General features: G+C 40.4%; 1 protein-coding gene across 1 annotated transcript in view; it reads right to left on the reverse strand.

The window, feature by feature from the left end:
• Window positions 1-17,288: 17,288 nt before the first annotated feature.
• The window catches only part of Itprid1 (ITPR interacting domain containing 1), a 97,987-nt gene continuing 88,867 nt past the window's right edge, over window positions 17,289-26,408 (reverse strand). Inside the window, exons 9-11 of the mRNA XM_021647446.2 lie at window positions 20,825-20,952; window positions 19,724-19,835; window positions 17,289-18,607 (exon numbers count right to left, since the gene is read on the reverse strand). Of these exons, the coding sequence (XP_021503121.2) occupies window positions 18,257-18,607; window positions 19,724-19,835; window positions 20,825-20,952 (591 nt within the window). The 3' untranslated portion in view covers window positions 17,289-18,256. The remainder of the gene's footprint in view (window positions 18,608-19,723; window positions 19,836-20,824; window positions 20,953-26,408) is intronic.

Genomic DNA, 26,408 nt, shown 5'->3' on the forward strand with positions numbered 1-26,408 from the left:
TACTCTATTATTTCATCCCAAATCTATAGAACAATCTTATGAGGTCCTTGCTAGCACAGCCAACTTTTTGTTATTGTTGTTGTTGTTTATTTTTTGTGTCTTTTCTTTTCTTTATAGCTTAGACAAATAATCTTGGATTGGTTAATTCATCCATTAATGCAATGTGTGGGAGATAAATATTGTTTTTAAGACAGAAACCTTCTAATCAGTGTGTTGCAAAGCCTTATGTGAACCAGACAAAAACAAAATAACTTGTTTTCTGTTAGAAGTTACCAGCATTCCAGAACTAGTTTAGTGGAATTGTAGAGAAGAAAGAGAAATAAAGCAAGGTTTATGAACAAATTGGAAATGAAGAGTACTCACACTCTTATTTATCTTAAAACTCATGTTGCCTTGGTTGGCCTCCAGCTGTCTATGTAAACAAAAGGTAACCTTTAACTTCTGAGCCTCCTATCTTTACCTCCCAAATGCTTCCATTATAGGACTGTGCCACTATGCCTGGTTTTTATATGATTCCATGGATTAAACCCAGGGCTTTGTGTATGCTCAGCAGGCACTCTCCAAACTGAGCAACATCCTAGCTCAATATACACATGCTGATTTCAGAATTTCCTTTGTGCAGAGAGATGGAAAATTAAAGGTACAATGCAGTATCATTAAGAATCATTTCTGGATCTGGAGAAATGGTTCTGTGTTTAAGAATAATTACTGCTTTTACAGAGGACCTAGGTCCATCTCCCACCACTCACATGGTGGTTCACTCCAGTTCCATAAAATCCTCTAGCCTATGAAGGCTCTGCATGCATATAGTGTACTTACTTACACTCAGGCAATCCACATAAAGAATGAAAATAAAAATAAACACTTTTGGATGTCAAGACAACATCAACACATCTTCAGGCCTTTTCACCTGTATATGAAGAGGCAGCCATTTTGTGATTGTTGGTGAAAGTTCTTACTTATTTGAAAAAGAAGCAATAATATTCAAAAAATTCTTAGTTGTCATCTGATGTTATAAGAACATTAGTCTCACCTCAAGAGGAATAATGGATAGTTTATTGTGGAGCCAAATATGAATGACCATGGTTTAGTGACACAGATTCAGGTTACCCCAAATACCATGTTCAAGTGTGGTAACAGTTTGATGGTGTTCTCCTAGTAACAGAACCAAGAATCAAGGCCCTTTCAAATATATCTGTGAAAAAATCAGGTAGGCAGGGCACAGCAAGACAATGCAATCTGCTATAGGCTCAGATGCCATCAACAACATTATTAGTGTTGGGTTGGTGGAAGTTAGTGGTTTGCTGACAATGCATTTAAAGTGTTTTTTTTATAGTCACAAAGATGTTAGGTCAGACACAGGTATGAGCAATGGATAGTTTTCAAAAGGGACAAAAAAATAGCCCAAGATAGTTTGTTCTGAAATATTTTAACTCTCCACAATCAACTTCTGTCAACTTCTACCTGCAGTCTTTCTCCACACCCTACTGTGAAAACTTCCAAAGAGAGTATAGATATATAAATACATGTACATGTACATATGTATGTATACACATATGTGTGTATACCCACACACACATACACACACACCCATGTTTCTCTGTGTAGCCCTGGATATCCTGAAATTCACTCTGCAGACTAGGCTGGGTTCAAACTCACAGAGATCTGCTTGCCTCTGCCTCCTGAGTTCTGAGATTAAAATCATGTGCCACCGCTGCCTGGATTATCTCAAATATTTCTAAGGAATATCTCTTCATAAGCAGTCAAGGTTCCAAGACCAATCAAGAGAATGAACAGCTATCATCAACAGGTTTACAAGGTTTAACAATTTCTTTTCTGTGGTTTTCTTTTCTTTTCTTTTTTTCTTTTCTTTTCTCTTATCTTCTCTTTTCTTATCTCTTCTCTTCTTCCTTCCTTTCTTTCCTTCTTGTTTCTTTTTCTTTTTCCCCACTCTCTTTCTGCGTGTATGTGTGTGTGTGTGTGTGTGTGTGTGTGCATGTATTGAGACAGGAGAGACAGAATATCACTATGTAGACCTGACTGGCTTGGAAATCCCTGTGTAGACTAGACTGGCCTTGAACTCAGAGAGATCTTCCTGCCTCTGCTTCCCAGATGCTGGAATTAAAGGTGAGTGCATGCCAGCTGGTTATTATCATATAAAGTATCCTGGGCAAAAACACAAACCAACCTTGTGTTATTCAGGGTTCACTAGAGGAAGAGAATGAAGGTGCATTACAAAGGGTATATACTAGGTTGACTTATATAATACAAGCTGGGTAGTCCAATAGTAGCTACCTACCCACTGGAGAGAGTGAGAACTTCTCAGTCGACAAGACTGGACACCTCATAGTACCAACCTGGTGACACAGAAGGCCTGTAAGATTCCTGGAGATTGGCTGGTCTTCAGTATGTGTTTAAAGACAAAGAAGCTGGGCTTTGGCTTCAGTGAAGGATAACGTCAACAGGGTAGTTTCACCAATCAGCAGGGAACTGTGCTGGCAGGCAGAAGCAGGTTTTCTTCCCCCGCACCTTATTATATCTAAGCAGAAGGTAGCAGGTGTTGCCCACTCCAGGAGAGGGTCTCCCTACTGTAGTGAATTCTAGCAAATGTGCTCACAGGCCTACCCAAGAGACTCATCTTTCACTTGATTCCAATTTCAATCAAATTGAGAATTAAAATTAACCATCAGTGATTAATGTAGACTTGACAATCACAACCTGCTCTTGTAGTACTGAACTATGACTTGTGATTCATATTGGTATTCCCCTTTCTTTTTTTAAGTTAATTTTTTTAAATTTTTATTAATTACAGTTTATTCACAACCAAATGGAGATAGAGGACAACTTGCAACTTCTACCATGTGTGTCCCAGGTATTGAGCTCAGGTCATCAGGTTTGACGGCAGGCTTCTTTGCTAGGTGAGCCGTCTAACTGGACCTTAAGTCTCATTCTTTTAGCCAAAGTTCATTTCATAGGGTAGATTAAAGAAAATTAAACAAAAAATTTCATGATATAGCCAAACTTTAACAAAAGTAAATGTCTTTTATTAGTCCCAAACAAAGCCGCTTACTTCTACCTTCTTCATTTTCATATGGGCTAAATTCTAAGGAGGACCAATTGCAATGATGGCCTTTCTTAAGATTTGTGTATTATCAGGTCAGCAGGAGGGAGGGTCCATAGCTGGTTATGAGAAGGAAGGACTTTCCTCAGTGGTCTCCAAAATTGTGAATCTCTGTCCATCTACTTAACAGTTATACACAGTGCTATGTTAAGGATAGGAGAGTAGTGTGATGATAGAAAGGCATCAGGATTAGCATCTGAAAGAAGACAGTTTGCATCAAAATGAAAACCCCAACCAGGAGAGCCCAGAACATGCAAATGCAACAAAGATAGGTGCTCTATAAATGACACATAAAATGACATGACTCATGTGATCCAAAGCTGTTGAGCTAAGAATGCCAGCTTTCATGCCCATTGCTACCCTAACAAATTTTGTCTTCACAAACTGTATCTATTTCTATTATTATCCATGTGTCCTTGGATCAATTCTTTATTCCAGGACATAAGAACCTAGAAAACCTAGTGGGTGGTCTCTGGAATCTGGTTCATGTAACAGTTGGTGACTTTAGTCAGGAAGATTTGTCTTTGATCTCTCACATAACTCAAGGGAGTCCAAATGCATTCCTTTTGTCCTTTCTTCCCTTCCCTCTCTTCCTTTTTTCTCCCTTTGTACCATTTCCTCCCCCGACTTCCTTTCTGTTTATTTTCTTTGCATCCTCTTTTCAGCCCCCCTCTATGAATCCCTACAGAGACTGTGGACCCAGATTTTGGGACATGGTATTTGGCTTCAGTTGCCAGTAATAGAATCTCTGAAGCCAGATCCATCTTGTCCATGTCCCCATCTTTCCCCTCTGGACTTTATGGAACCCATCATCTGGAATCCCAGAGTGTGACTACACTTTTGCCCTCTGTGTTGACCAGAGAGCTCACGCAGGGCAGTAAGTCTGGTGCAGTAGTGGCTGCTAGGAAAAGTTTACACTTAGACATGGAGGTTGCTGCAAAGCAAGGCCACATTTAGAGCTGAAAGCCTATATGGATACTGGGCTGACCATGCCCATCCTTAGAGACATTTGGATCCTTTACCTTGCTGGGTACTCAGGTGTTGCTGTAATTGAGCTTATGCATAAATATATTCACCCCAGAATATTTTCTACCCCAAAACATGAGAGTGGGGGCTTATTAAGGGACAACACAATGTTTGTCCTTGGACTACAAGCTAAGCAAAAGGTAACCACACTTGCCAAATCTGAGGCAGTTCTTGCATGAAGGATGCCAATTAAAGATGCAAGCAGCTAAAAGGCAACAGATACCCCATATGGGTAAACAATGAGAGTGCTGAGATAGTTATACCCACCGGCACCTCTAGGTCCATAGTATTCCATCACTGAGCCCTTCAGCACATTTCCCCTTTTTTCTCCATCATCCTGGACTGATGAATTTTGCTCTATTTCTACTCTTCCTTCCTTTCCTTGTCTCTAACTATAATCTTCATTTAGCATCTAGGACTAGAGACTTGAGAACAGAGGGCTTGGGTGTAAAGACTGTGATGGTAGCTATGCCACTTCTCATCCCGGCCATCTATGCACCCCAGGTAATTTCTTGTGTCAAGGCCCAAGCTGAATTCCAATGACGACCATGGGAAGTGAGTACAGTAGGACATCCTGGATCTGTGACTACAGAGGGACCAGATTATCTGTTGTTTGATTTGTTAATTCCACCAGGGTTTCTGAGGCTAATAACCTTCAGAGACCACACATGCTGAAAATGTGGTTCAAATCTTGGGTCTTATCTCTTGGTGAGACTAGAGGCCAAAGAACTAGACACAAGCTTTGCATAAGCTAGAAGGGCAGGAGGACCTAATGCTAGCAGTGCAGGAGCTGAGATGCACAAGTCTGATGCTGGGGAACCCAATAAACACAAGGCCAGACTAAGACAATGAGTGCTGGCTCTTCTCATAACTTCTCATTTACTTTGTTCTAAACTTTCTGACCTTGAGTGGAAGGGCTGCTTCAGTGGTAAATACTACTATATTGTTCTTTTTAAGTCTCTAGTTCATGAAAAAAAAAAAAGTGGAATAATTTGGAAACTTGGGTTGGAAATATGGAGAGCTTAATAGTCGTTCTGGTGGGAGACTGGAAGAGAGTAATGTTATAAGACATGCAGACATGAAATGCTTATGAGAGTTAGAAGAGAATGAGGACTCTGGCGGGAATTGGACCAGCAGCCATTCATGTGATGTTTTGGCAAAGAATTTGGATATATTTTACCTGTATACAGAGAATTAGCACTATGCTGAGTTTAAAAGTAATTCATTAATTACTTGCAGAGGAAATTTCAAGACAGCAAAACTTGAAGTCTGTGGTGTGCAGTTATTACCGAAGACTCTTATGCAGGCCTGCGCGAAAATGGGCCATTATGATTCTCTAAGCCTTCTGGGCTCAGTTGAGTATGCGCCTAGAAAAGATTGGCTTGTGTAAATATCTGTGGGAGACTGTCTTTATTATAGATTGATATAGGAGTATCCAACCTACTGGGAATGGCACTATTCCTAAGTAAGTGGTCCTGGGCTGGATAAGAAAGCTAGCTATACATGAGCCTGTGGGTAAGCTAGCAGTCAGGGTTCTTCCATGATTTATGCTTCACGTTCTTGTCTGAGTGCCTGTTCTGACTTCCTCAATGATGGGATGTGACCTAGAGCCAATAAAACCCTTTCCTCTCTGAAACTGCTTTTCATTACAGTGTTTAATCACAGCAAAAGAAAGGGAACTAGAACATTCCCGTAAGTCATCTTTGGTCAGAGGGTTTTGTCAAAGCAACACAAAGGAAATTAAAACAGAAATTAGTGTTGGGGTGTTGTTGTGATGGATTTGAGAACTGTGTTTATGGGAAAGATGGTGGAAAATCTTGGATCTGAGAAATAGAAAAAGCTATCCTTGTTATGTATATCTCTGGGATTATTTTCTTTAACTTGGTGGAATAAGTTCTCTCTGAACAATAAAAACAAGGTGTGTTGGAGAGATGCTCGGTTGGCTACTCTTCCAGAGGGCCTGTATATGATTTCCAGAACCCATATTGTGGCTTACAATCATCTGTAACTCTAGTTCTAGGATATCTGACACCTTCTCTGCCCTATATGGACACTAGACACACATGGGGTTCACAGTTGTACATTAAGGCAAAACACTCATGCACATAAAGTAAAACAAAAATTAAATAAAAGAATAAGGAAAGCCTGAGCTGTTAGGTTGCTAGGTTTAGGGAAGAGGCTTACCTTTATGAGTGCATCTGGTGTTTGTTTCTGATTCATATTAAGGTTAAAAGTACAAATAGGCATGTTTTTGTTTTTTTCCCTATCTTATTTGCTGGGAGACTACACACTCAGGGATGAAACTGCCTGTAGTAAATGAACAGGAAAGATCTGAGAGTAGTTAGACTGTGGTGACATAGAAATAGAGTATAGTTTATGAAAGTTCAGAGCAAAGTTCTGTAGGAGAATGTACAACCCCTGTCCTGAGTTGTATCTTTTTTCCTCAGCAATGGGTTCAGGTATTTAGTTCTTAGACAACATTTGGCTTTTCTTACTGTCCTGACACATACTCCATTGCTTGTGTTCCTTTCATTGACCTCTGGGCACACTGAGATAAGGTTCCATACTTTAAATCCAATCCCCACCAGAGTTGGGCCCAGTAGAAAAGACAGTATGAGCATATAACACCAGCAGGCATTGAGATCTGCTTAGTGAAGGAATTAGCATTCATCTATCATCCCTCACTCTCCAGTGTCAGGACATGGGTACATAGCTAGTTATTGCCTTGGTTGGGAGGAGGGGTCATGTAACAGTTGCCATCACTACATAGCAGTCCACAAATCCAAGGCCATTGCATCTGAGTTTTCAGTTTCAATTATATTGGCAGACGTTTAGGGAGGTTAAAGGAAAGATGGAATAAATGACGAAGGAATAGAAATTGATGAGCACATGGTAGTAACATGGATAAATTTGGTGACTCATTGGTTCTCATGAAACATGGTGTCTTTAAATCCGTAAAGAACATGTGGGCAGTATTATCTTTATTAACACCATCATGGATTAACACTATCTTGGATTCTTATGTGATGTAAATTCTGTCTTTCTGTCTCTACACACCATATATCTGACATGTAGTTGCTGAAGAAGTATTAAGCCTAGCTTTCAATGTCCACTTGAAACAGTCTAGAGTTATCTGGGAGAAAAACCTTCATTGAGAAATTGCTTAGATTAACTGACTTGTGGCCATGTCTTGGGAGGATTGTCTTATTAATTCATGCAGGGGAGAGTTGTTAGAGAAGACATGCGTGGTTGCTCAATTGTATTTGGTCAGTGCTATATACTTGTAAATAGGAGTAATACAAATTTAATAAAACTCCATAGGTATGTATACATATTTATGATATATATCTCATATGTAATTTATATATGTATATATAATGATTAGAGAAGAAGGCATGAGTTTGAGAGGAGGATGTTGGGGGAGACATGAGAGGAATTATAGGGGAAAGGGAAGAGGTAAAAATGATATAAATGCAATGTAGTCATGTATAAAATTCTCAAAAGTTAAAATTTATGAAAATATGCAAATATGAGTTTGCTGGGGTGTATTTATATTATTATATCTTATTGATATTGAACACACCATTGAATGACTTAGATAAACTGATGCCATGTGTTTTATTTCTCCATTTACTTCTAGATAGTAGGAATTTTCTCTAGGTTTTGCTGTTTATTTTTAACCAGTTTATAGGAGATGATTTTAATAGTAATTTAAATAGTAGGCAAAAATATATATGTTATTTGAAGATTAGAGTTCATCAACAAAAGAAGTCAGACAAGAGACTTGAGGAAGGAACTGAAGCAGAAGCCATCGAGGGATGTATCTTATTCACTTGGTCATCTTGTTTTTTTATACAACTCAAGGTCCTCATAGAATGAGGCCATCCACATCAATCATTCATTAAGAAAATGTCCTGAAGAGTTGCCTGTAGTCAATATTATGGAGGCATTTTCTCAAATGAGGCTCCAACTTCCTAGATAAATCTAAGTTTGTGTCAAGTTTAATAAAACCAACCAGCACACGTGGATACCAGAATCTTAATTCTGAGGAGGCATGAAGGTTTGCCTGTAATTCCAGTACTTGGTAATAAGAGAAAGGGGATTAGCCAGGGTAAGATGGATAGCTAGACTAGCCAATATTGGTGAGCTCTGGGTTCATCAAGAGACACCCTCCCCATCTCAATAAATAAAGTGAAGCAATGAAGGAAGACACCTTGTGTCAACATTGAGCCTACTCCTTCTCTCTCTCCCTCTTTCTTTCTCTCTCTCTCTCACACACAAACACACACAAATAAACCTCAAACACAGTTAAAACAAAGGCAGAATGTTTCAGCATGTTAGAAGTCAAAGTGACAAAAACATTTAAGATGGATAAAGCATATTAATGGAATATATGCAATTGAGTTTACTATAAAGGTTATTAAGGATTTTCCTAAGGTAAGATATTGGTAGATACTTACTTGTTAGTCTGTTTGCTGCAGAAATTATGAGTAACTATAAGGAGTAAGTACACAATACAAGCTTTTACATCTGACATTTGGGATTTTCAACGAAAGAGATGAAATGCAGGCTGAAGTCTCTTATTATCTGCACTTTGATCAGTTTTGAGTCTCTATGTTAACCCTGACTTACTTCAGAAAGCAGCTTCTTTGATGGGGGTTGAGAGAAACGCTAATCTATGGGTATAATTGTAAGTAATTAGGAGTTTACATAATACTAAATCCTTCCAGCAGAATAATAGTACTAGGTTTCTCCCAAGGGCCTCTGATGGGTCACCAATAATGGTGCTAGGAATATATTTGTCTCTTTTAACAGGCCTCCAATTTGATCAGAAAGTACTTGGTTACTCCAGTAACATACCTGTCGCTATTGCACGAGTGACTATGTCTTGTCAGGCCAGCTGTTTCTATTGTGCACAACAATAACTGTAGGGAAGATTGATGTTTATTTTTCTCCTCTGGAAGCTTAGTTAGCACCTTCTAGAAAACTAGCCATTGGGGTGAAGCCCTCAGGTAAGTGCCAGTTTGATTTCTCCATGTTCCACGACTTAAGTACATGGTATGTTAGCAGAAAGATTATACTGTTAAGTTCTGGAGTGGTGACTAAGAGCATTGGTAGCAGCCTGTAATGTTTGGGGTCTGTTGAACCTCACTGGCCAATAATTCTAAAAAAGCAAACCCATTCCTGGCTGTAAGCTTTCTATTTGTTACCCTGTGATGATTAATAAGGGCATTGCCATTCTGTTTCAAGATGACTCCAGTTAAACTTCTGTGTGTGTGTGTGTGTGTGTGTATGCCTACATATTTTATGAAGCTTCTACAATTGTAAATTTCCATATGACTTTTGTTCAAAAGTATTTATTGTTTCCTATAGCTAATTTCCCTTTTTTCTGCCCTTTCATTTTCTACCCTATTTACTACTTCTTATTTCATGATTTATTTTACCCCTTCATATCACTATGTGCTATTCCCATCCCTTTACAGCCTCTCCCTCCACCATGACCTTTTTCTAATTTTCTGATCTCTGTTGTTATTCCAAATGAAACAACCACATCTAAAGATTTAAAGTTAACCTGCACATATAAAAGAAAACATACAGTGTTTATCTTTTTGGGTCTTGTTTATTTCACAGAGAATGATTGTTTCTATCTCCACTCATTTACCTATGAGTTTCATTACTTTTTTTTTAAACAGGTGAAAAATATTCCATTGTGTAAATGTACCAGACTTCCACTATCCACTCATCCCTTGATAGACTTCCTTGCTAGTTTAAATAGAGCAACAATGAGCATGGATGAGACAAAAAATATCTCTACAATAGAAGACAGAGTCTTTGGGTTATATTGCTGAAGATTGGTATAGATATATCTGTGGTAAATATATTTCTAGCTTTTTGAGGAGTCTCCACGTTGGTTTACCGACGTGGCTGCACCAGTTTTCATTCCTACCGACAATGAATAAATGTTCCTCCTTCCGCATATCCACACCAGCATTTGTCATCATTTTATTTCAATCTGGCAATTCTGACTGCAGTAAGATGAAATCTCAAATTAGTTTCAAGTCACACTTCCTTGATATCTAAGAATGTTGACCCTATGGAATGCTCAGCCCTAAATGGTACATTTGTATCATGCCCTAATCATTTCTCCTAATGTTTGGGGATAATTGTGGAAAGGTGGATGACTATAGGAAAACAATTTTTTCCAGATACATAGACACCCACACTATGAACTCAGAGCAGTTGTGAAAGCTTATCCCAGACAATCTCCCCAAAAGAAGTGGGGAAGTGGGCATAATGTCTCACCCTTATGTGAGTAGCTATTGACAATTAATAACTGCTGGGAGAAGATACGCTGATCTTTAAGGCCATGGCCACTCATAGGTCAACTACTGGAAGGGTACACACCCAGGAGCATACAGGCAGCACAATACTCAATGGGAGAAAGAAAGGAAGAAAGGAAGAAAGGAAGAAAGGAAGAAAGGAAGAAAGAAAGAAAGAAAGAAAGAAAGAAAGAAAGAAAGAAAGAAAGAAAGAAAGAAATGTTGAGTAAGGTAGAGAGTTGGATATAAAAGGAATTAGGAGAGTGGATATGATCAAAATACACTGTGTGATGTTCTCAAGTAGCTAATAATGTTTTATAAAAGCCCACCCCCTTGTTCAGAAAAGTATAAACAAATAAATAAAAATAAAGGTGCGCTGCTGCCTGGGCTTCAGTGTGCAGTTCCATCACACTCGCTCTTCATGAAGGGTCTGGGGCTGCCAGAGTCCGTTCCTAGCATTCAGTGGGTTTCTGCTTAAAATGGCATCCTGCCGTTGTTCAAGCAGAGAACTGAGAAGGAGGGATTCCCCATGTCTTTCCTTCTTCAGCTGCTACCGTGTACAGCGTTTGCCTTCTAATCTCCCTCCCTGCTTCTCTGTCCCAGTCCTTCCTCCTCTGCCCCATCGTTTTTTCTTCTCATGGGGGACGGTGTATTTCCTGCATAAGCCAGTTTCTCTGGGAGAGACTCAGAGCCATTCCCTCATTCTGCTTTGAAAGCTTTCTGATTTTACTACGCTGTGAAACTCAGGTTTTTTTGGTTATCACTGACAGACCTTTCTCCAGTTCATTCCTTGGAGATTCTACCAGAGTCCATTTGCCTGTTATCTGCCATTTTTCCAAATCCAATATTTTAGGTTTTAATAAAGAAATGTATGTAGCTCTCCTGTGGTTCCAGCCCACTATTCATTAGTCACTAAGCCATGTTAGAAATACTGGGAAAGCAGAAATGAGTGACCGAGTGAAGAATACCACCAGCGTTGCTGTTTCATTCATCCTGGTGAATGAACAGGGCAAGGACAGGTTCTGTGCATTACTGGGCATCAGCAGTGCTGCATGACCTCACAGGCTCCAAGAACCAAGAAAAGAAAGGTCTTCCATTTCATGATCTGAAACAGTTTTTCTGTGAACCATTCTTTACTAACTTGTCACAGATTCAGATAGGGAACATCCCATGGAAAATGTGTATTATGTTAGTATTTTAAAAGTAGACCATTTTGACAGGGGAGAAATGAAATCTGAAAGTGGTTTTCATTTGCATTTGCCTGATGACTAAGGATGGTGAGTACCTTTTAAATATTACTGAGACATTCGTGTTTCTTCTGAGAACTTTCTGTTCAGGTCCACAGCCGACTTTTTAATTGGGTTGTTCATTTTCTTGCTGTTAGTTTTTGAGTTCTATGTATATTCTAGACACCAAGCTGCTGTCAGATGATTAGCTGGCACAAATGTTCTCTTTTTGTAGGCTGCCTCTAAGTTGATTAACAGTTTTCTTTGCAATAAGAAGCCTTTTAATTGTATGAAGTTCCACTTAGTGTTGGCATAATTTCCTAGGTAACCAGATTGCTATCCAGAAAGTCCTTACCAGAACTTACATCCTTAAGTGTACCACCCACTCTTTCTTCCAGAAACTTTAGAGTTTCAGGTCTAACTCCGAGATCTTAACTCCACTAGGAACTGTCTGTGCTCATGGTGAGAGAGAAGGACCAATTTTCATCTATATACCTACGTTTCCCAACAGCATTTATTACAGATGCTGTATTTTCTTCAATGTATGCTTTTGGCAATTTTTTAAAAAAATAATATGGTTGTAGGAACATGTATCAGAGACCTTGATTCAATTCCATTGTTCAATGTGTCTGTTTTTGTGTCAGCACCATGTTGCTTTTACTACCATGGCTCTGTAGTATAACTTGAAATCAGGAAGTGTGACAGCTCTGTGTTTTCTACTAGTTGTGACTATTTTGACTACCCAGGGTCTTTTGTGCTGCCAGGTGAATTTTTTTTTAATTACTCTTAAGAGTTGCATTGATATTTTGATTGGGGTTACGTGAAGTCTATAGATTACTTTTGATATGATGGTCATATTTACAATATCCATCTTACCGATGGATGAACATCAGAGGGCTTACCATCTTGTGATAGTTTCTTAATTTCTTTCTTTCACAGGCCCTAGGATTGAATGTGCCACTACCATCTTATTAAATAGACACAATAGCAAACTAGTCTCTAGATGTGAATTTCTCTAAACACAGATTACTTCAGCTTTCACACCTCTTCAGAGAAGTTTCTTTGTGTAGTAGGTGATGGTTGATGCAAGAACTCACAACCAGGCAAAGTGCAGAGAACACCATCAGTGGGTTGCTCACCCAAAATGGCTCATCTGTATCATACCCCACCCAAGACTCAAGGGCCATCATAAGAGATAGTATGAAAGGAGTGTAAGAGTCAGATGCCAGGAAGGATGAGAGTAAAACATGACAGACACATCTTCTGGGCATGACAGGACCACTGCACTCATGAACTCAAAGCAACTGTGATTGCCTGCACAAGATTTGCACAAGATAGTCACTCAACCTTCTAGCACAGGGCATAAGGAGTCCCCGCCACCAATTGAAGATCTATGGACAGTTAATGGCTTCTGGGAGAAGAGAGTCAGTTTTCATTAAGGGTATGCATAGGCCCTTGTGTAGCAATCACATGGCTCCATACCAAAGCGTAGCACAAATTGGTCATGCTGGAAGAAAAAAAAAATGAAGAAATAATGGAAGAAAAAAATTGAAGATATAATGTTGAGGTGATAGTGGGTCTTGGAGAAGTTGGGGCAATAGGGTAAATATGATCAAAATGCAGTGTATGAACTTTTTAAAGAATTAGTAGAGATCTTTAGTTAGAAAGTAAAACATTAGAGAGGCTGATTTTAAGGTAAGAAAGTTGGAGTCTATGTTTCAGATTCTGTTCACATTCTCTGTTTTCAAGAAGGGAAATCTGACATCCGTTTGAATAATCTGTCATCCTTGTAATTACAGCTGTTACATATTGCTCAAATTCCAATTTGAAATTAGATATACAACCCGCCATTCCCCAGGAAAATACCCTGGAAATATTCCCCCTAAGAAGAAAGAACTTTGATTCTTTGACCTTTTTATAAATGTCCTATTTTATTTCATTTTATTTTGCAGAAACCAGTTACTTCAGTGAAGAGCCAGTAATTCCAGAACAAGTTCCATCATTACATTTTTTTTGCTTCATTTTTCAGTGTTAACAAAATTATTTTCTTTTGAAGAAAAATAAGGTTCAGCTCAACAGAAAAATAAAAGAAAGAAGATTTGTTTAATACACTAATTCTTACAGGATGAGTTTCTGAAGAATATTTTCATGAATTTCTTTACACAAAATAATATGGTCACTGAGTGTGTTATAGATCAGAACAGCCTTCAAGGTTGTTTTCTTTGTCTCTGTCATGGAACGTGGGTCTTCACTCATGCATAACAAAGTCAAAGAAAGTATGTGACTTGAATTCCAAGTGTTGTTTCTGAAATTAGACTCTTTAATTGAAGCTTTGGCTTTGAGAGTACTGAAATCTGGAGGGAGTAAAATCCACACAAGAAGAACAAGATATAGAAGATATAACAAGATATACAACAAGATATAGAAGAGTCCAAGTTGTTTCCTGGCAAATGCCTAATTTGAAGTCTGAGTTTACTCTTTTTACCTTTTTATCAGAGCTCAACATGTTTTTATTATCATTTATTATAATTTATTCATTTTGCATCATGGCTGTGTACCCCTCGCTCCTCATCTCCTCCCAATCCCACTCTCCCTCTCTCTTCTCCTCCTATGCCCCTTCCCTAGACCACTGATAGGTGAGGTCTTCCTCCCCTTCTATTTGAACCTAGCCTATCAAGTCTCATCAGGACTGGCTGCATTGTCTTCTCCTGTGGCCTATCAAGGCTGCACTCCCCAGGGGAGGTGATAAGAGACTCTGTCCCTGAGTTCATGCCAGAGAAAGGCCCTGCACTTGGAGACTGAGTCTATGGACTACATCTGAGCTGGAGTTTTATGTCCTCTCCATGCATTTTCCTTGGTTGGAGTATCAGTCTCTGCAAGGGCCCCAGGACTCAGTTTTATTTTGTTTTTGTTTTTGTTTTTTGGCTCTGTTGGTCTCCTGTCCCCTGCAGGTCTTTTATCTCCTACTTCTTTCATAAGATTCCTTGAACTCTGCTCAAAGTTTGGCTAAGATTCTCAGCCTTTGCTTTGAAACTTTGATCAGCAGAGTCTTTCAAAGGCCAAATATGGTAGGCTCCTGCCCTGTTCCCTGTCTTCTCCTGTTTCCAATGTCTATCACATTTATCCTTCTGAATGAGTATTGATCATCTTCCCTGGGGTCTTCTTTGTTGCTTAGCTTCTTTAGGAGTATAGATTTTAGTATGTTTATTCTATTTTATATGGCTAATATCTACTTAGGAGTGATATTTTATGTTTTTCTGTTTCTGGGTTTCCTCACTCAAGATGATCTTTTCCAGTTCCCACCATTTGCCTGCAAATTTCCTGATTTCCTTGTTTTTAATAGATGAGTACTATCCCATTGTGTAAATGTACCACATTTACACAATTCTGTATCCATTCCTCAACTGAGGGGCATCTAGATTGTTTCCAGGTTCTGGCTATTACAAATAGAGCTGTTACGAACAGGGTTGAGCAAATGTCCTTGTTGTATAGTTGAGCATATTTTGAATATATATCTCGGGGTGCTATAGCTGTATCTTGAGGAAACGCTATTCCCAATTTTCTGAGAAAGCACCAGATTGATTTTCAAAGTACAAGTTTACATTCCCACCAGCAATGGAGGAGGGTTTTCCTTTCTCTACATCCTCTCTAGCATGTGTTGTCACTTGAGTTTTTATCTTCGCCATTCTGATAGGTGTAAGGTGAAATCTCAGGGTTGTTCTGATTTAAAGAAAATGACTTCAGCTTCATGTAAAGGAAAACTTATGTTATTTGCTTTCTGAAGGTATTACAGCAATGGTTTTCTCTATTTTTAATTCTATTTTAAAATAAATAGTCTAAACTTTTCTCAAGAGTCAACTTGGACAAGATCAAAATATAAGAGAAAAAGAGGAAAGTATGACATCATTCAGGAAATGGATGGGGGTTCTTGTCATTATCTTGACAATGGGACAATAGTTATGAGCTAAAATTTCCTAAAATGATAGGTACAAAGGGATAGCATGTAGTGCAAAATATTTTACATGAAAGCAGCAGAACCTGTCTGATTAAAAGTCAAATGTGGACAGGACATAAAGTGTTTTAACCTTTTCTAAGCAGTGAGTATTTACCTAAAGCCAACCAAACCCAGTGCAGAATGTAGACAGAAATAGGGTTACTCTGGTTGACTGGGCCAATCAGTGAGCCATGCACAAGCCTCAAGACTTAACAGAGTCTTAAAGATAAACATTGATGTCAAAAATCAATGAGTATCTGCTCACTCCCTTACTAGTTCATTTGTTCTGAGGGGGAAGAGAGAGAGAGAGAGAGAGAGAGAGAGAGGGCCTAGATGAGTTTTTGCTCTAGAATTTTTTGTGACAAGACACATCAAGTACTTAGTGTAGCACTCAGCCAAGGGTAAGATGGACAACCAATGACACCCACCCCTCTCACTGGCATCATCCTGCTAATGACAAACACTGTATTTACTTACTGAGCCTTGACAACATTCCAAGCTTTGGCTAAGGGGCTGAATAAGAGTCATCTCTGTTCATTTATAGGGGACGACCATGAGACCTAGAGAGCTTAGTTTATTAAGTACAAATAATTAGTAATGAAATTGGATCAAACTTTGGACTTATTGCAGTAGTTCAATTGCTTCTTATTAACAAACCCAAGATTCAGCACACCTTTTTATTAGTCAGTCTCTTGATCTTTGAGACTTACATTCAGTCTGAGCCTAAAGCCTGAAAACTGGAAATTCTGGGTGATATTTAGCAACCAGCCCATCAGTCATTGAAGTCATCGAAGACAGCAAATGTTCAGGGTGGAACATGAAAGCCTTTCTAGTTTGTGCTTTCTTTTATCTTCCTCATTGGAGCGCTGGGATCTGGTCTGCCACTGACTATATAGAAATCTTTGGGGATTCCATTTCACATCCTTAATTCAAGCAGTGGGTCTCCACCTCCTTCTTCACAGCTGAAATCATCTGCCTGATGGTTGAAACCATCCACACACAAATCTCTTTTAAGCCCAAGCTCAGCTCCTCCTATAGCCCGAAATGATGCTGCTTCTGTGGTGAGGTCATTGTCTTCCTTGTCTCTTGAGAGTGTTACTTTATTCTGCTCATCCATTACTCAAGGATTTGTTAATATACTTCCTGAGTAAGCTGCTCTACTCACAGAATCCTTCTCAACAGAATGAAGGGGCTTACTGATGTTTTGCTTTTTGCATCAATAATAGTAAACATATATTCAGCATTTACCCTGTGAGGGATACTGAATTAAACACTGCAACCAATTTACTACATTTATTCTCTCCAGTAACCCTTACATTAAGCAATGTATCATTTGCATAAAACACTCACTTCTGCAAACTCTAAACACTTCAGATCATTCCTACATTACTTATAGTGCCTAACTGAAGAATATATCTTACACAATAGCTGAATAATGACAAGAATGATACCTATAATGCATATATGATTGTTTTCTGAATGTTGCCAAACCATTATCAATTGAAGCCATGCATGCAAAGCCTGTGATATGAAGGCTCACCCATCCTCTCATACAAACAAGAAACTTCCCTCATGCAGTTCCCAGGATGCTGTTTCTGCCTTTTTTTAATTTTTCATCTATTTCTAATTATAGAGAGTCCTTCTTTGGCCTTTGTATCCACCTCCATAAATTTCTCTTGCAGTAGGAGACATGTTGTTCCCACAGCTGTATGGAAACAGCTAAACAACCTTTGCCTTTAACTTGAGGGACAACAGCAAACAATAGACCTGTAACCAGCATCTTTGTCTCTCTGTAGGCTCCATGCTGTTCTCTTCCTGTGATTATTAAAGGTAGAGAGGACCCTATGAAAACCATGTGCAACACTTATGGAGGCTTTCTGTTGGACTTGAAATAATATATGCTCTTAGATTACTGGCCATGGACTGAAGAATCAGGGTCTTCACGCAGGCCCCTTCTACTGTATCACTAACTGCAGTTGGCAAAATGGCCTCTTTCCACAGCCCAGCCTTGTGAATCTTCTACTCTTCTGCTTTGCAGGCTCTTGTACCTGAGTTCTCTAGGGCTTCCTCCTTCTTACCTTCAAGTCCTTCCTAATGGTTTCTTTTGGTGAGGCCTCCAGGACGCTTTCCTCCCATGTCACACAGTGGGTCCTCCACAAACTCACAAACTGCTTGTATGGAAATGGCATTTATCCAATGTGTTGTTTCTCTCACTTTATCCAACTCTTGATGCATAGACATTCTGTTTTGTTCACAGCTGCCTCCAGCATGACCAATATTACATCTCCAAACATGCTTTCCATATGCCTGATCAGACTCAGATACTTATCTTTCATAAAATCAAGACACATTGTTATTTTCTTGATTTATAATTATAAATATGTATGTGTGTTTACATTTGTCATCCTCTACTATGACACATGCTCTATGAGGGTAGAGGTCATATGCTACTATAATATACCCCAATCAGGTACATAGCAGGAATTTCTTATTATATAAGCAGTGAACATAAAACTACTCAGAGTTTAGTCATAGATTAGAAAGGTACATAGTATTTTGGATTCCCTTGTTACCACTGTTCTGGGATCTCCCATTTTGTGCAAAGGTCATCAGACACACCCTGGTCTAACAGACACTTCTCTTCACTATGACTTGCTGAAGGACCTGGACATGATTCTGTCATAGCTGGTGACTGTAGAGAGATTCTGCCCTTGGTCTCATGGTCAGAGGGACCAAGAGCAACCAGCTGGGTCACCCCAGAGCAGGGAGTCTGCAGCCCACTGCTGGCAGGAAGGACAGCCTCAGGGACCACAGTGTGAGTCTGAACACATGATCTCTGGCCATGCTTTCCTTCTGTCCAGTTGCAGTGTTGCAGATTTGCACAATGGCCAGGTAGCTCCTCTGAGAGAAGGTCTAGCTGCTGAAAACAAAGAAAAAATGGAGTGTGTAAGGAGCAGGATAGGAATCTAGGGATCCATGGTGACATGCTATGCTGGATAGTTCTTTGTCAGCTTGACACAAGTCATCTGGGAAGAGGATCCTCCATTAAGAAAAATGCCTGCATCTGATTGCCTATATATCTTGCTCAATAATGAACATGGGAGGGCCCAGCCCACTCTGGGTGGTGTTGCCCCTGGGTAGGTAGTCCTGAGTTGTATAAGCAATCAGGCTGTTCTATTATCGGAGAGCAAGGCAGTAAGAAGAATTCCTTCATAGCCTCTGCTTTAGTTCCTGTTTCTAGGCTCCAGACTTGAGAAACTGCTTCGGTTTCCCCTGATGGTCAACTGTAATTTGTAAGCCCAATAAACCCTTTGTTCTCCAAGCTGCTTTCAGACATGGTGTTTTCTAAAAGCAACAGAGTTTAACTAGGACACATGGGGAGTAATTTGTGGGTCCAGGGATCTGAGCTGCTTTTTCCACAAAGAAAGGCAGGAAGCCAGATATCACTGAGAAAGCCCAAATTGCTCACCAAAGAAATGTATGTTTACCAAAATATTTTATAATAAGTAAACTATGTTTATTTAGGGACCATGAGTTGTACTCACCTCTCACTCTTAACCGTAAACAGTATGCCCCATGAATCTTTCTTATACATTTGTTCAGAGAAAAAAAAATTCTTTTATAGATTTTAACTATGAACATATCTGTTTGGAGTTGTCCAAGGTGTTCAATAAAGGGTGTTAGATCCCCTAGAGCTGGAGTTACAGGTGGTTGTGAGCCTGTCATGGATGCTGTCCAGCAAACTTCTGCAGGAGAAGCACCCACTCCTGTCACCCCCCTTACATGGAAAATGAATAATTAGTACTTCTCTTTCATTCAAATGGCAGGAGAGAGCTCAGCTACAAACCTGAACCAACCACCACTTGATAGCTCTGTGGGCATGAGCAGGCCAAGGTCAATCTCCAGGGGTGACCACATAACAGGTAACTTTTAGAGTATGAAATTGTCCTACCATTGGCTTATTTAAAGCGGCTCCGCAATAGTAAGCTGAGACATTCAGACTCGGCATCCACTCTGCACCCACCACAGTCCTTACCAGTAGGATCCCTTCTTTGATTTGCCTGGCTCGGTCTCCTAACTGAAACGCCAGCTCTGCCACCTGCTGCCTCAGGGCCTCCCGTAAAATCCTCAGGTGCTCAGCCTCTTCCCTACAGGGAGACGATAGGAAAGCAAACTTCAAAATTACCACCAGTGCAGTCTTCCATTCTTCTTGACATTTCTTCTCTTAATTTTATGTGTTGTGTGTGTGAGTGTGTGTGTGTGTGTGTGTGTAGAGCAGAGGGAAACTTGCAAGCAGTTCTGTCAACAGAACTCAGGTTGTCAGGCTGGGCACATGTGCCCTTACCCACTAAGCCATCTCTCTAGTTCCCAAGATTGCTTAAAAGAGACTTTGACCCTCCTTGATACGGTTGTTAAGGTAAGTCTGCCACTAGGGCAGGTCACCCCCACCCCACCCTGCACACTGTTTGGAGTGTTAAAAAACAATGGATTTGGACTTTAGGTAGTGCACCACCATTGAGCCATATCACCAATACACAGTCTCCAAAAAGAAATTTTGTTGTGGCATAATTTATGTATCATGTTTACCTATTTCAAGATGAAATACATTATTTGTAAGAAAGTTACCAAGTTGGGTAAGGATGACCACTACACAGCTCTAAAACATGCTATTTCCCAAATAGGAATATACATCACTCCTCAGTAAGAACTTTAGGGTTAAATCCTTACCCCACAGCAACAGGCATTAAGTGATGCATTCATATTGGTGATATTTTCACCCCTTGTGATAATAACGTTCATTTTTAAACTCTAATAACCTCCCAGCATTTGCTTCTGCACGAGTCCAATTCCCATCAGTTAAAGAAATCTTGCTGTTCTTTCCTGTCTTCCCATCTGATTGCCCCTCTTTTGACCTTCTCAAATAGCCCCAATATTCGATAATGAGTATACCAACCCAGTGATGGCTCTCACAATTTCCACACCGAGAAAGCAAAACTAAGACCATGAAAGCAAAGGAAGGGCTGGTGATTTCTCATTAGCCCTGCTCCATCATGCTCATCTGGCCTGCCTGGCCTGATTACCTTCCCTTGCTCCAGGTGTGGGGTGTGGTACTTTTTTGCTTGCCTTAGATAATTACCTTTCCTCTTCTGACATGTCCCTGGGAAAGAGTGCCTGCTGTCTCATGAAGTGCTGTTCGAGTTCTTCTAAGTGCTCCCAGAAACTCTGGCACACCAGCTTCATGGTTTCCATCTCATAGGCCGTGCACTGACAACAAAAACAAAAACCTGAGAATAGTGACCTTCCTGCTAACACCGCTGAAGGGCTCTGCCTTCCTTCCCATTTGGAATTCACTGTTTGCAAAGAAGGTCACTATTTTTGCTAACATAGTTTGAAGAGATCAGGGAGGCCCCACCCATGGCTTTGGAAGAAATTAGAGATTGTATTTGACTAAGACAAAAGGAAGCCATTGCTGAGTGGCACTTGAGTGAGAATTAATTATGTCCATGGTGATCCAAGATAGTACAAGACAATTCAGAGATTCAAGAGAGTGGACAGAGGAGCAAAGAAAGACTCAGCAGAGAACAAATTTGCACTTAGAAAAATGGAGCCTCCTTTAATCTTGCTCAGTTGGTACCTAGTAGCCCATCACTCTTAGCATCAAGAAGGTTAAACACATCTGCTTGTATGCATTTGTTCAAGACAATCTGCTTAGAATGCTTTTTACCCTTGCTTAGCCACATTCCTTGAAGAGGGAAATCTGCAGGATCCATTCTACTTGTCTAATAACCTCAATTGAGAGAAATGTTAGACACCCATACTCTCTAGGAGCTAGAATCAAGACTTGAACTCTTCCACTTTTCCTGTGCCGACACCCCTCAGTCTTCAACACTAGCTATCTCTTGGTGTTCCTGATTTAACAGATTCTTGCAACCTCCAAGAACCTTGGAATTCTTTAAAGCTAATAACTCTGACTTGAGTTGACCAGACTCTGGCATAGCACTTGGCCATACCCCTAGGATGATTACCCATTATCATCTAATGAAAGTGCTTGGCCAAGAAAGCTCAATGTTGCCAGAAAGCGCGCGCGCATGCGCGCGCGCACACACACACACACACACACACACGCACACACACGCACGCGCACACACTCACACACACACACGCACACACACGCACGCGCACACACTCACACACACACATGCACACACACGCACACACACACACACACACACACACACACGCACGCGCACACACTCACACACACACATGCACACACACGCACACACACAAACACACACACACACAGTCTGTTGCCCTTATTTACATGTATTTAGGAATAACTGCTTAATGTTGGGGTTTTGTACTTGAAAAAAACCCTGCTTCTCACTCTTCATGTATGGGTAAGGCCTCATTTGAGTTTTTGTTCCCATACATGGTAGCATGTAAACAGCTGTGATCTTTCTTTGTCTTGACAGCCAGCCAGGTTGGCTGATATCCCAGTCTCTGGTTATTACCATCTTTCCACCTTCTCTTCCCTGTTGTTCCCTGAGCCTTAGATTTTTACTATGAATGTAGGCAGGACATACAGTTGTGCTATGGATGTCCTGTTTTGGGTTGGGTATCAAAAGGCTCACTTATTCTTTGTGTTTTGGCCAGCTGTGGACCTCTTTGATAGACTCCATATGCTGCAAAATTATGCTTTCTTGCTGATGATCACTTCACTGAGTAAACATCGCCAGGGAGACAGGCACGGAGGCAAAAACTCTAGCTTTCATTTCTAAGGACTCACAACTGTGAACATGAGTGTTGTACAACCAAGAAGTGTCTTTCTCTTGCATTTAATTTATTTGCTCATTTTATATCCCAATCGCAACCTCATTCCTTCCTCTTCTCCTAGTCTTACCCACTCACCCACTTTCCTGATACTGTCACCACTGGGTACCAGTTCATCCTGGCACATCAAATTGTATCAGGAATAAGTGCCTCCTCTTTCACTGGGGCAAGACAAGGCAGTCCTGCCTGAGAAATGAGATCTAGAGGGAGGCAACAGAGTCCAAGTCAGAGAGAGCCCCCACTTCAATTGTTAGGGGACCTGCTTGAGGACCAAGTGTCTTTCTTAAGGACCTGAGAGCTGTTCCTATGAATTGAGCTCAACTAGAAGTCTCTGTGGGAGAATGGGCTTTGGAAAAGTAATTTAAATGAAACTCATTTCACTGCCAGGCCACAGAATCCAACCTCCTCTGCCTCTGCCCAAGATATATGTATATTTAAAACCTTTATCCTCAAATCACACGGCCAAGATCATGGCAGCTTGGTGCTTGTTGTTTTACCTAGAAGTGCTTAAAACACAGTCAGCTCACAAACACCCAAATAGCCTTTTGCCATTTTCTATTTTCCTAGCTCCAGGGAGCCCCTGCTCTCTCCTTTCTCTCTCTCACTCTCTCTTTAAAATACCCATATCACTCTTGCACAGATAAAAATGAAGTCTAGCTCTTTCCTTTATAATCAGTAGTTACTGAATCAAACCTGTTTTGACCACTTTAACTGCTGTCCTCTGTGTATCTCTGAACCACTGAGCCCAGTCTATCTGTGGGGCACTGTGCTGATTTGCTGATCTCATAACAGCTCTTCTGCAAGCTTCAGCTCAATGTTTGGGGGTAACCCTTTGAGATAGAATGATAGGAGTGTGGAAATTGGATTTGGAGGTTGCTTTTTATTTAATTAATTCATTTTTTATTGACTTTATATCCTGGTTGTTTTTCCATCCCTCTTACCCTTCCAACCCCCAACCCCTCCTTTCTCACTCCCTCATCTCCTATTCCTCAGTAAAGGGGAGCTCCCATTCCTATCTAACCCAGCTCATCAAGTTGCATCAGGACTGAGCATGTCCTCTTTCCCTGTGGCCTGGCAAGGCAGTCCCCCCAGGGGGAGGTGATCAAAAAGCTGGCAAGTGAGTCCTGTCTGATGCAGTCCCAACTTCCCTTTCTAGAGCACCCGTATGAAGCCTAAGCTGCTCATCTTTTAACATCTTTGTAGGGGGCCTAGGTTCAGTTCCTGCATGGTCCTTGGTTGGTACTTCCATCTCAGCAAGCTCCTCTGGGTCCTGGTTAGTTGGATCTGTTGGTTTCCCTGTGGAGTTCCTGTCACCTCCAGGTCCTTTTTTCTTTCCTCCCACTTTTCCACATGACTACCTACTCATCTCCCAATGTTTGGTTATTTCTCACACAGCATCTGTTTTGGACAGTGCTGGGTAGAGCCTCTCAGAAAACAACTCTTGAATGTTCCTGTCTGCAAGCTTAGCAGAGTATTGTTCATACTGTCAGGGGTTGGCACTCTCCTACGGTGGATCTTTGGTTGGGCCAGGCATTGGGTATTTCCTCATTCTCTGCTCTGTCTGCTTTATTTTTGTCCTTACACATCTTGTAGGCAGGGTAAACTTGAGGTTGATATTTTGTGGGCAGCTTGGTGTTCTATTAGGATTTGGGGATTGCCTATGGCCAGTTGGTGATTTAAGAATGTAGTTCTGTTGAAAATTCTGAAGTGCTGCCATCTCCTGGTCATTCAGAAATACACAATTCACCCAAGAACTGGCAAAAAATGTTTCAGGATAAAGAAATCCAGGCAAGGAGAAAAATGGAGGCGGTGGGGTGGGAGGACCTTTCTCTCTTTCTCTCTCATTCTCTCTCTCTTCTATGTACAGTCTGGTTTAAACCCACATGAAATACAAGGTCTACTCTACTGCCTCAACCCATTACTGCAAACTTCAACAGTAAGAGTGGCAGAGCGGCACTATAGAAACAAACCAAAACGACAACATGAGTTTCCATTTTCTAGTTGACTCACACTTTTTTTTTTTTTGAGACAGAGTTTCTCTATGTAGTCTTGGCTGTCCTGGACTCTCACTGTAGACCAGTCTGGCCTCTAACTCACAAACTCACAGATCTCTGCCTGCTTCTGCCTCCCTGAGTGCTGGGATTACAGGCATGTGCCACTGTTCCCAGCCACTCATACTTTTTAAACTTCACACAGTTTTTTAAACTAAATCTCTAAATATTCTAAAACATTTTAATATGTAGACATCATATTTTTCATGTATCTTATTCTGGAAATATGTTTGGTTTTGACTTAACATATTTTATTTAAACTACTCCCAAGAATTCATGTGTAAAAGGTTAATTAAATGAACAGACCAGTTTTCCATTGACAAATTATAGTTAAAATCTCCTATGCACATAAGAACCTAACAATATCAACAAGCTAGTCTTCTAGGTAGGCTAGATGACCACAAAATTAGCTATAGGTTTCTCCATAGTGTCACCCATTATGGAATAAAATACAATAGTAGAGGAGGTATGCCTTTTTAAGTCAAGATTTTACATAAAATTGCTCTTACTTTCAACATCTGCCCTGAATGCCTATTGCCATGTGACAGATAACATCCATCTCTGTCTGTAATCTTCATTTCACCCATGGCCTCATTTCTAGTTTTTTCTGTCTATACTAGATTTCCTAAGCCTTAGCTATCCCACAGCATTTAACTTAAAGCCACATTTCCTGCAGAACCTTTTCTCAGGTTTTACAGACCCACCCAGGCTCGTTTACAGCATAGGTCCTTTTCCTTTTCCAGTCTTCAAGTTTCTTGAATAACACCAGGCTCATAAAAGAAAGCAACCCCATGCTCATCTGCATGTGTGTGCAGGCACCTGTGTATGTGTCTGAAAAATAAACACACATATGGAAGTGTATATGACCACATGAGTTTACTGTTCCCGTTGAATTTGTGATTCTGGACCCTTAAATTTAGAGGAGAAATACACGACTACCTAGTAAAAGTCAGTAGAGTATCCATTTCTGCCAAATCCATTTACCTTTGTCTTTTCTGTATAATTGCAAATTCTTCTTTGTTCTGGTTATGTGTGTCCATGTTCACGCACGTGCAGGTGTGTGTGTGTGTGTGTGTGTGTGTGTGTGTGCATCATGAGGCAAGGGACAAGACAGCAAATTTTACAATTAGCTGCTGCTGGTTTGACACCTACATCCCAGTGTGAGAATGATGACTATGCACAAAGGGCCACAAGACCTTTCCATGCTGTCATGCCAAATGAAGCAGGACATCTGTTTCCGGATGCCAGATTATCCCACACACCTATAATTGCTTAAATCTAAGGTCCCTTTTTGACAGAAATAGGGAAAGGAAGACCCGCTGGTCCATATTCAGAGAGACTCATGGTGCTGGCCCAGACTTTGTCTCTATCCCTATCATACCAAGTATCCTTAACTTAGCTTCGGGACCCCGTTGGTATAATGTTCTTGTGGAATGTATACAATTTACCCTTGTTCATTCAAATGCTGATTTCTCTACCCCACTGTTTGGTTCAATCCAGACATTGCATTATGATGTTTATTCTAAGCATCACCCGTCTCAAGTATGTGTAAACATGCCACCATTTGTTCTCTGTATTTTCAATTAAACCACCAGCCAATGCTGAGCAACAGAGAGCATAGGGTGGGACATCCAGATCCAGAGGGAGGAGAAGGAAACGAGTGGGAGGAGTTGAAGAGCAGAGATGGGCAGGAGAGGTCTTGGAGACATGGGGAGAGATGAACCTGACCTATCACATCCATCAATTAATAGGAACTTGTGCTTTCTTGGTGCTAAATATTGCAATGAGTCTGTAATTATGTTGTATGCTTTACAGAACTTTTCATCCCTAGACAAT

Source organism: Meriones unguiculatus, chromosome 3 (genome assembly GCF_030254825.1).
Source record: "Meriones unguiculatus strain TT.TT164.6M chromosome 3, Bangor_MerUng_6.1, whole genome shotgun sequence".
In the NCBI taxonomy this organism is placed as follows: domain Eukaryota; kingdom Metazoa; phylum Chordata; class Mammalia; order Rodentia; family Muridae; genus Meriones; species Meriones unguiculatus.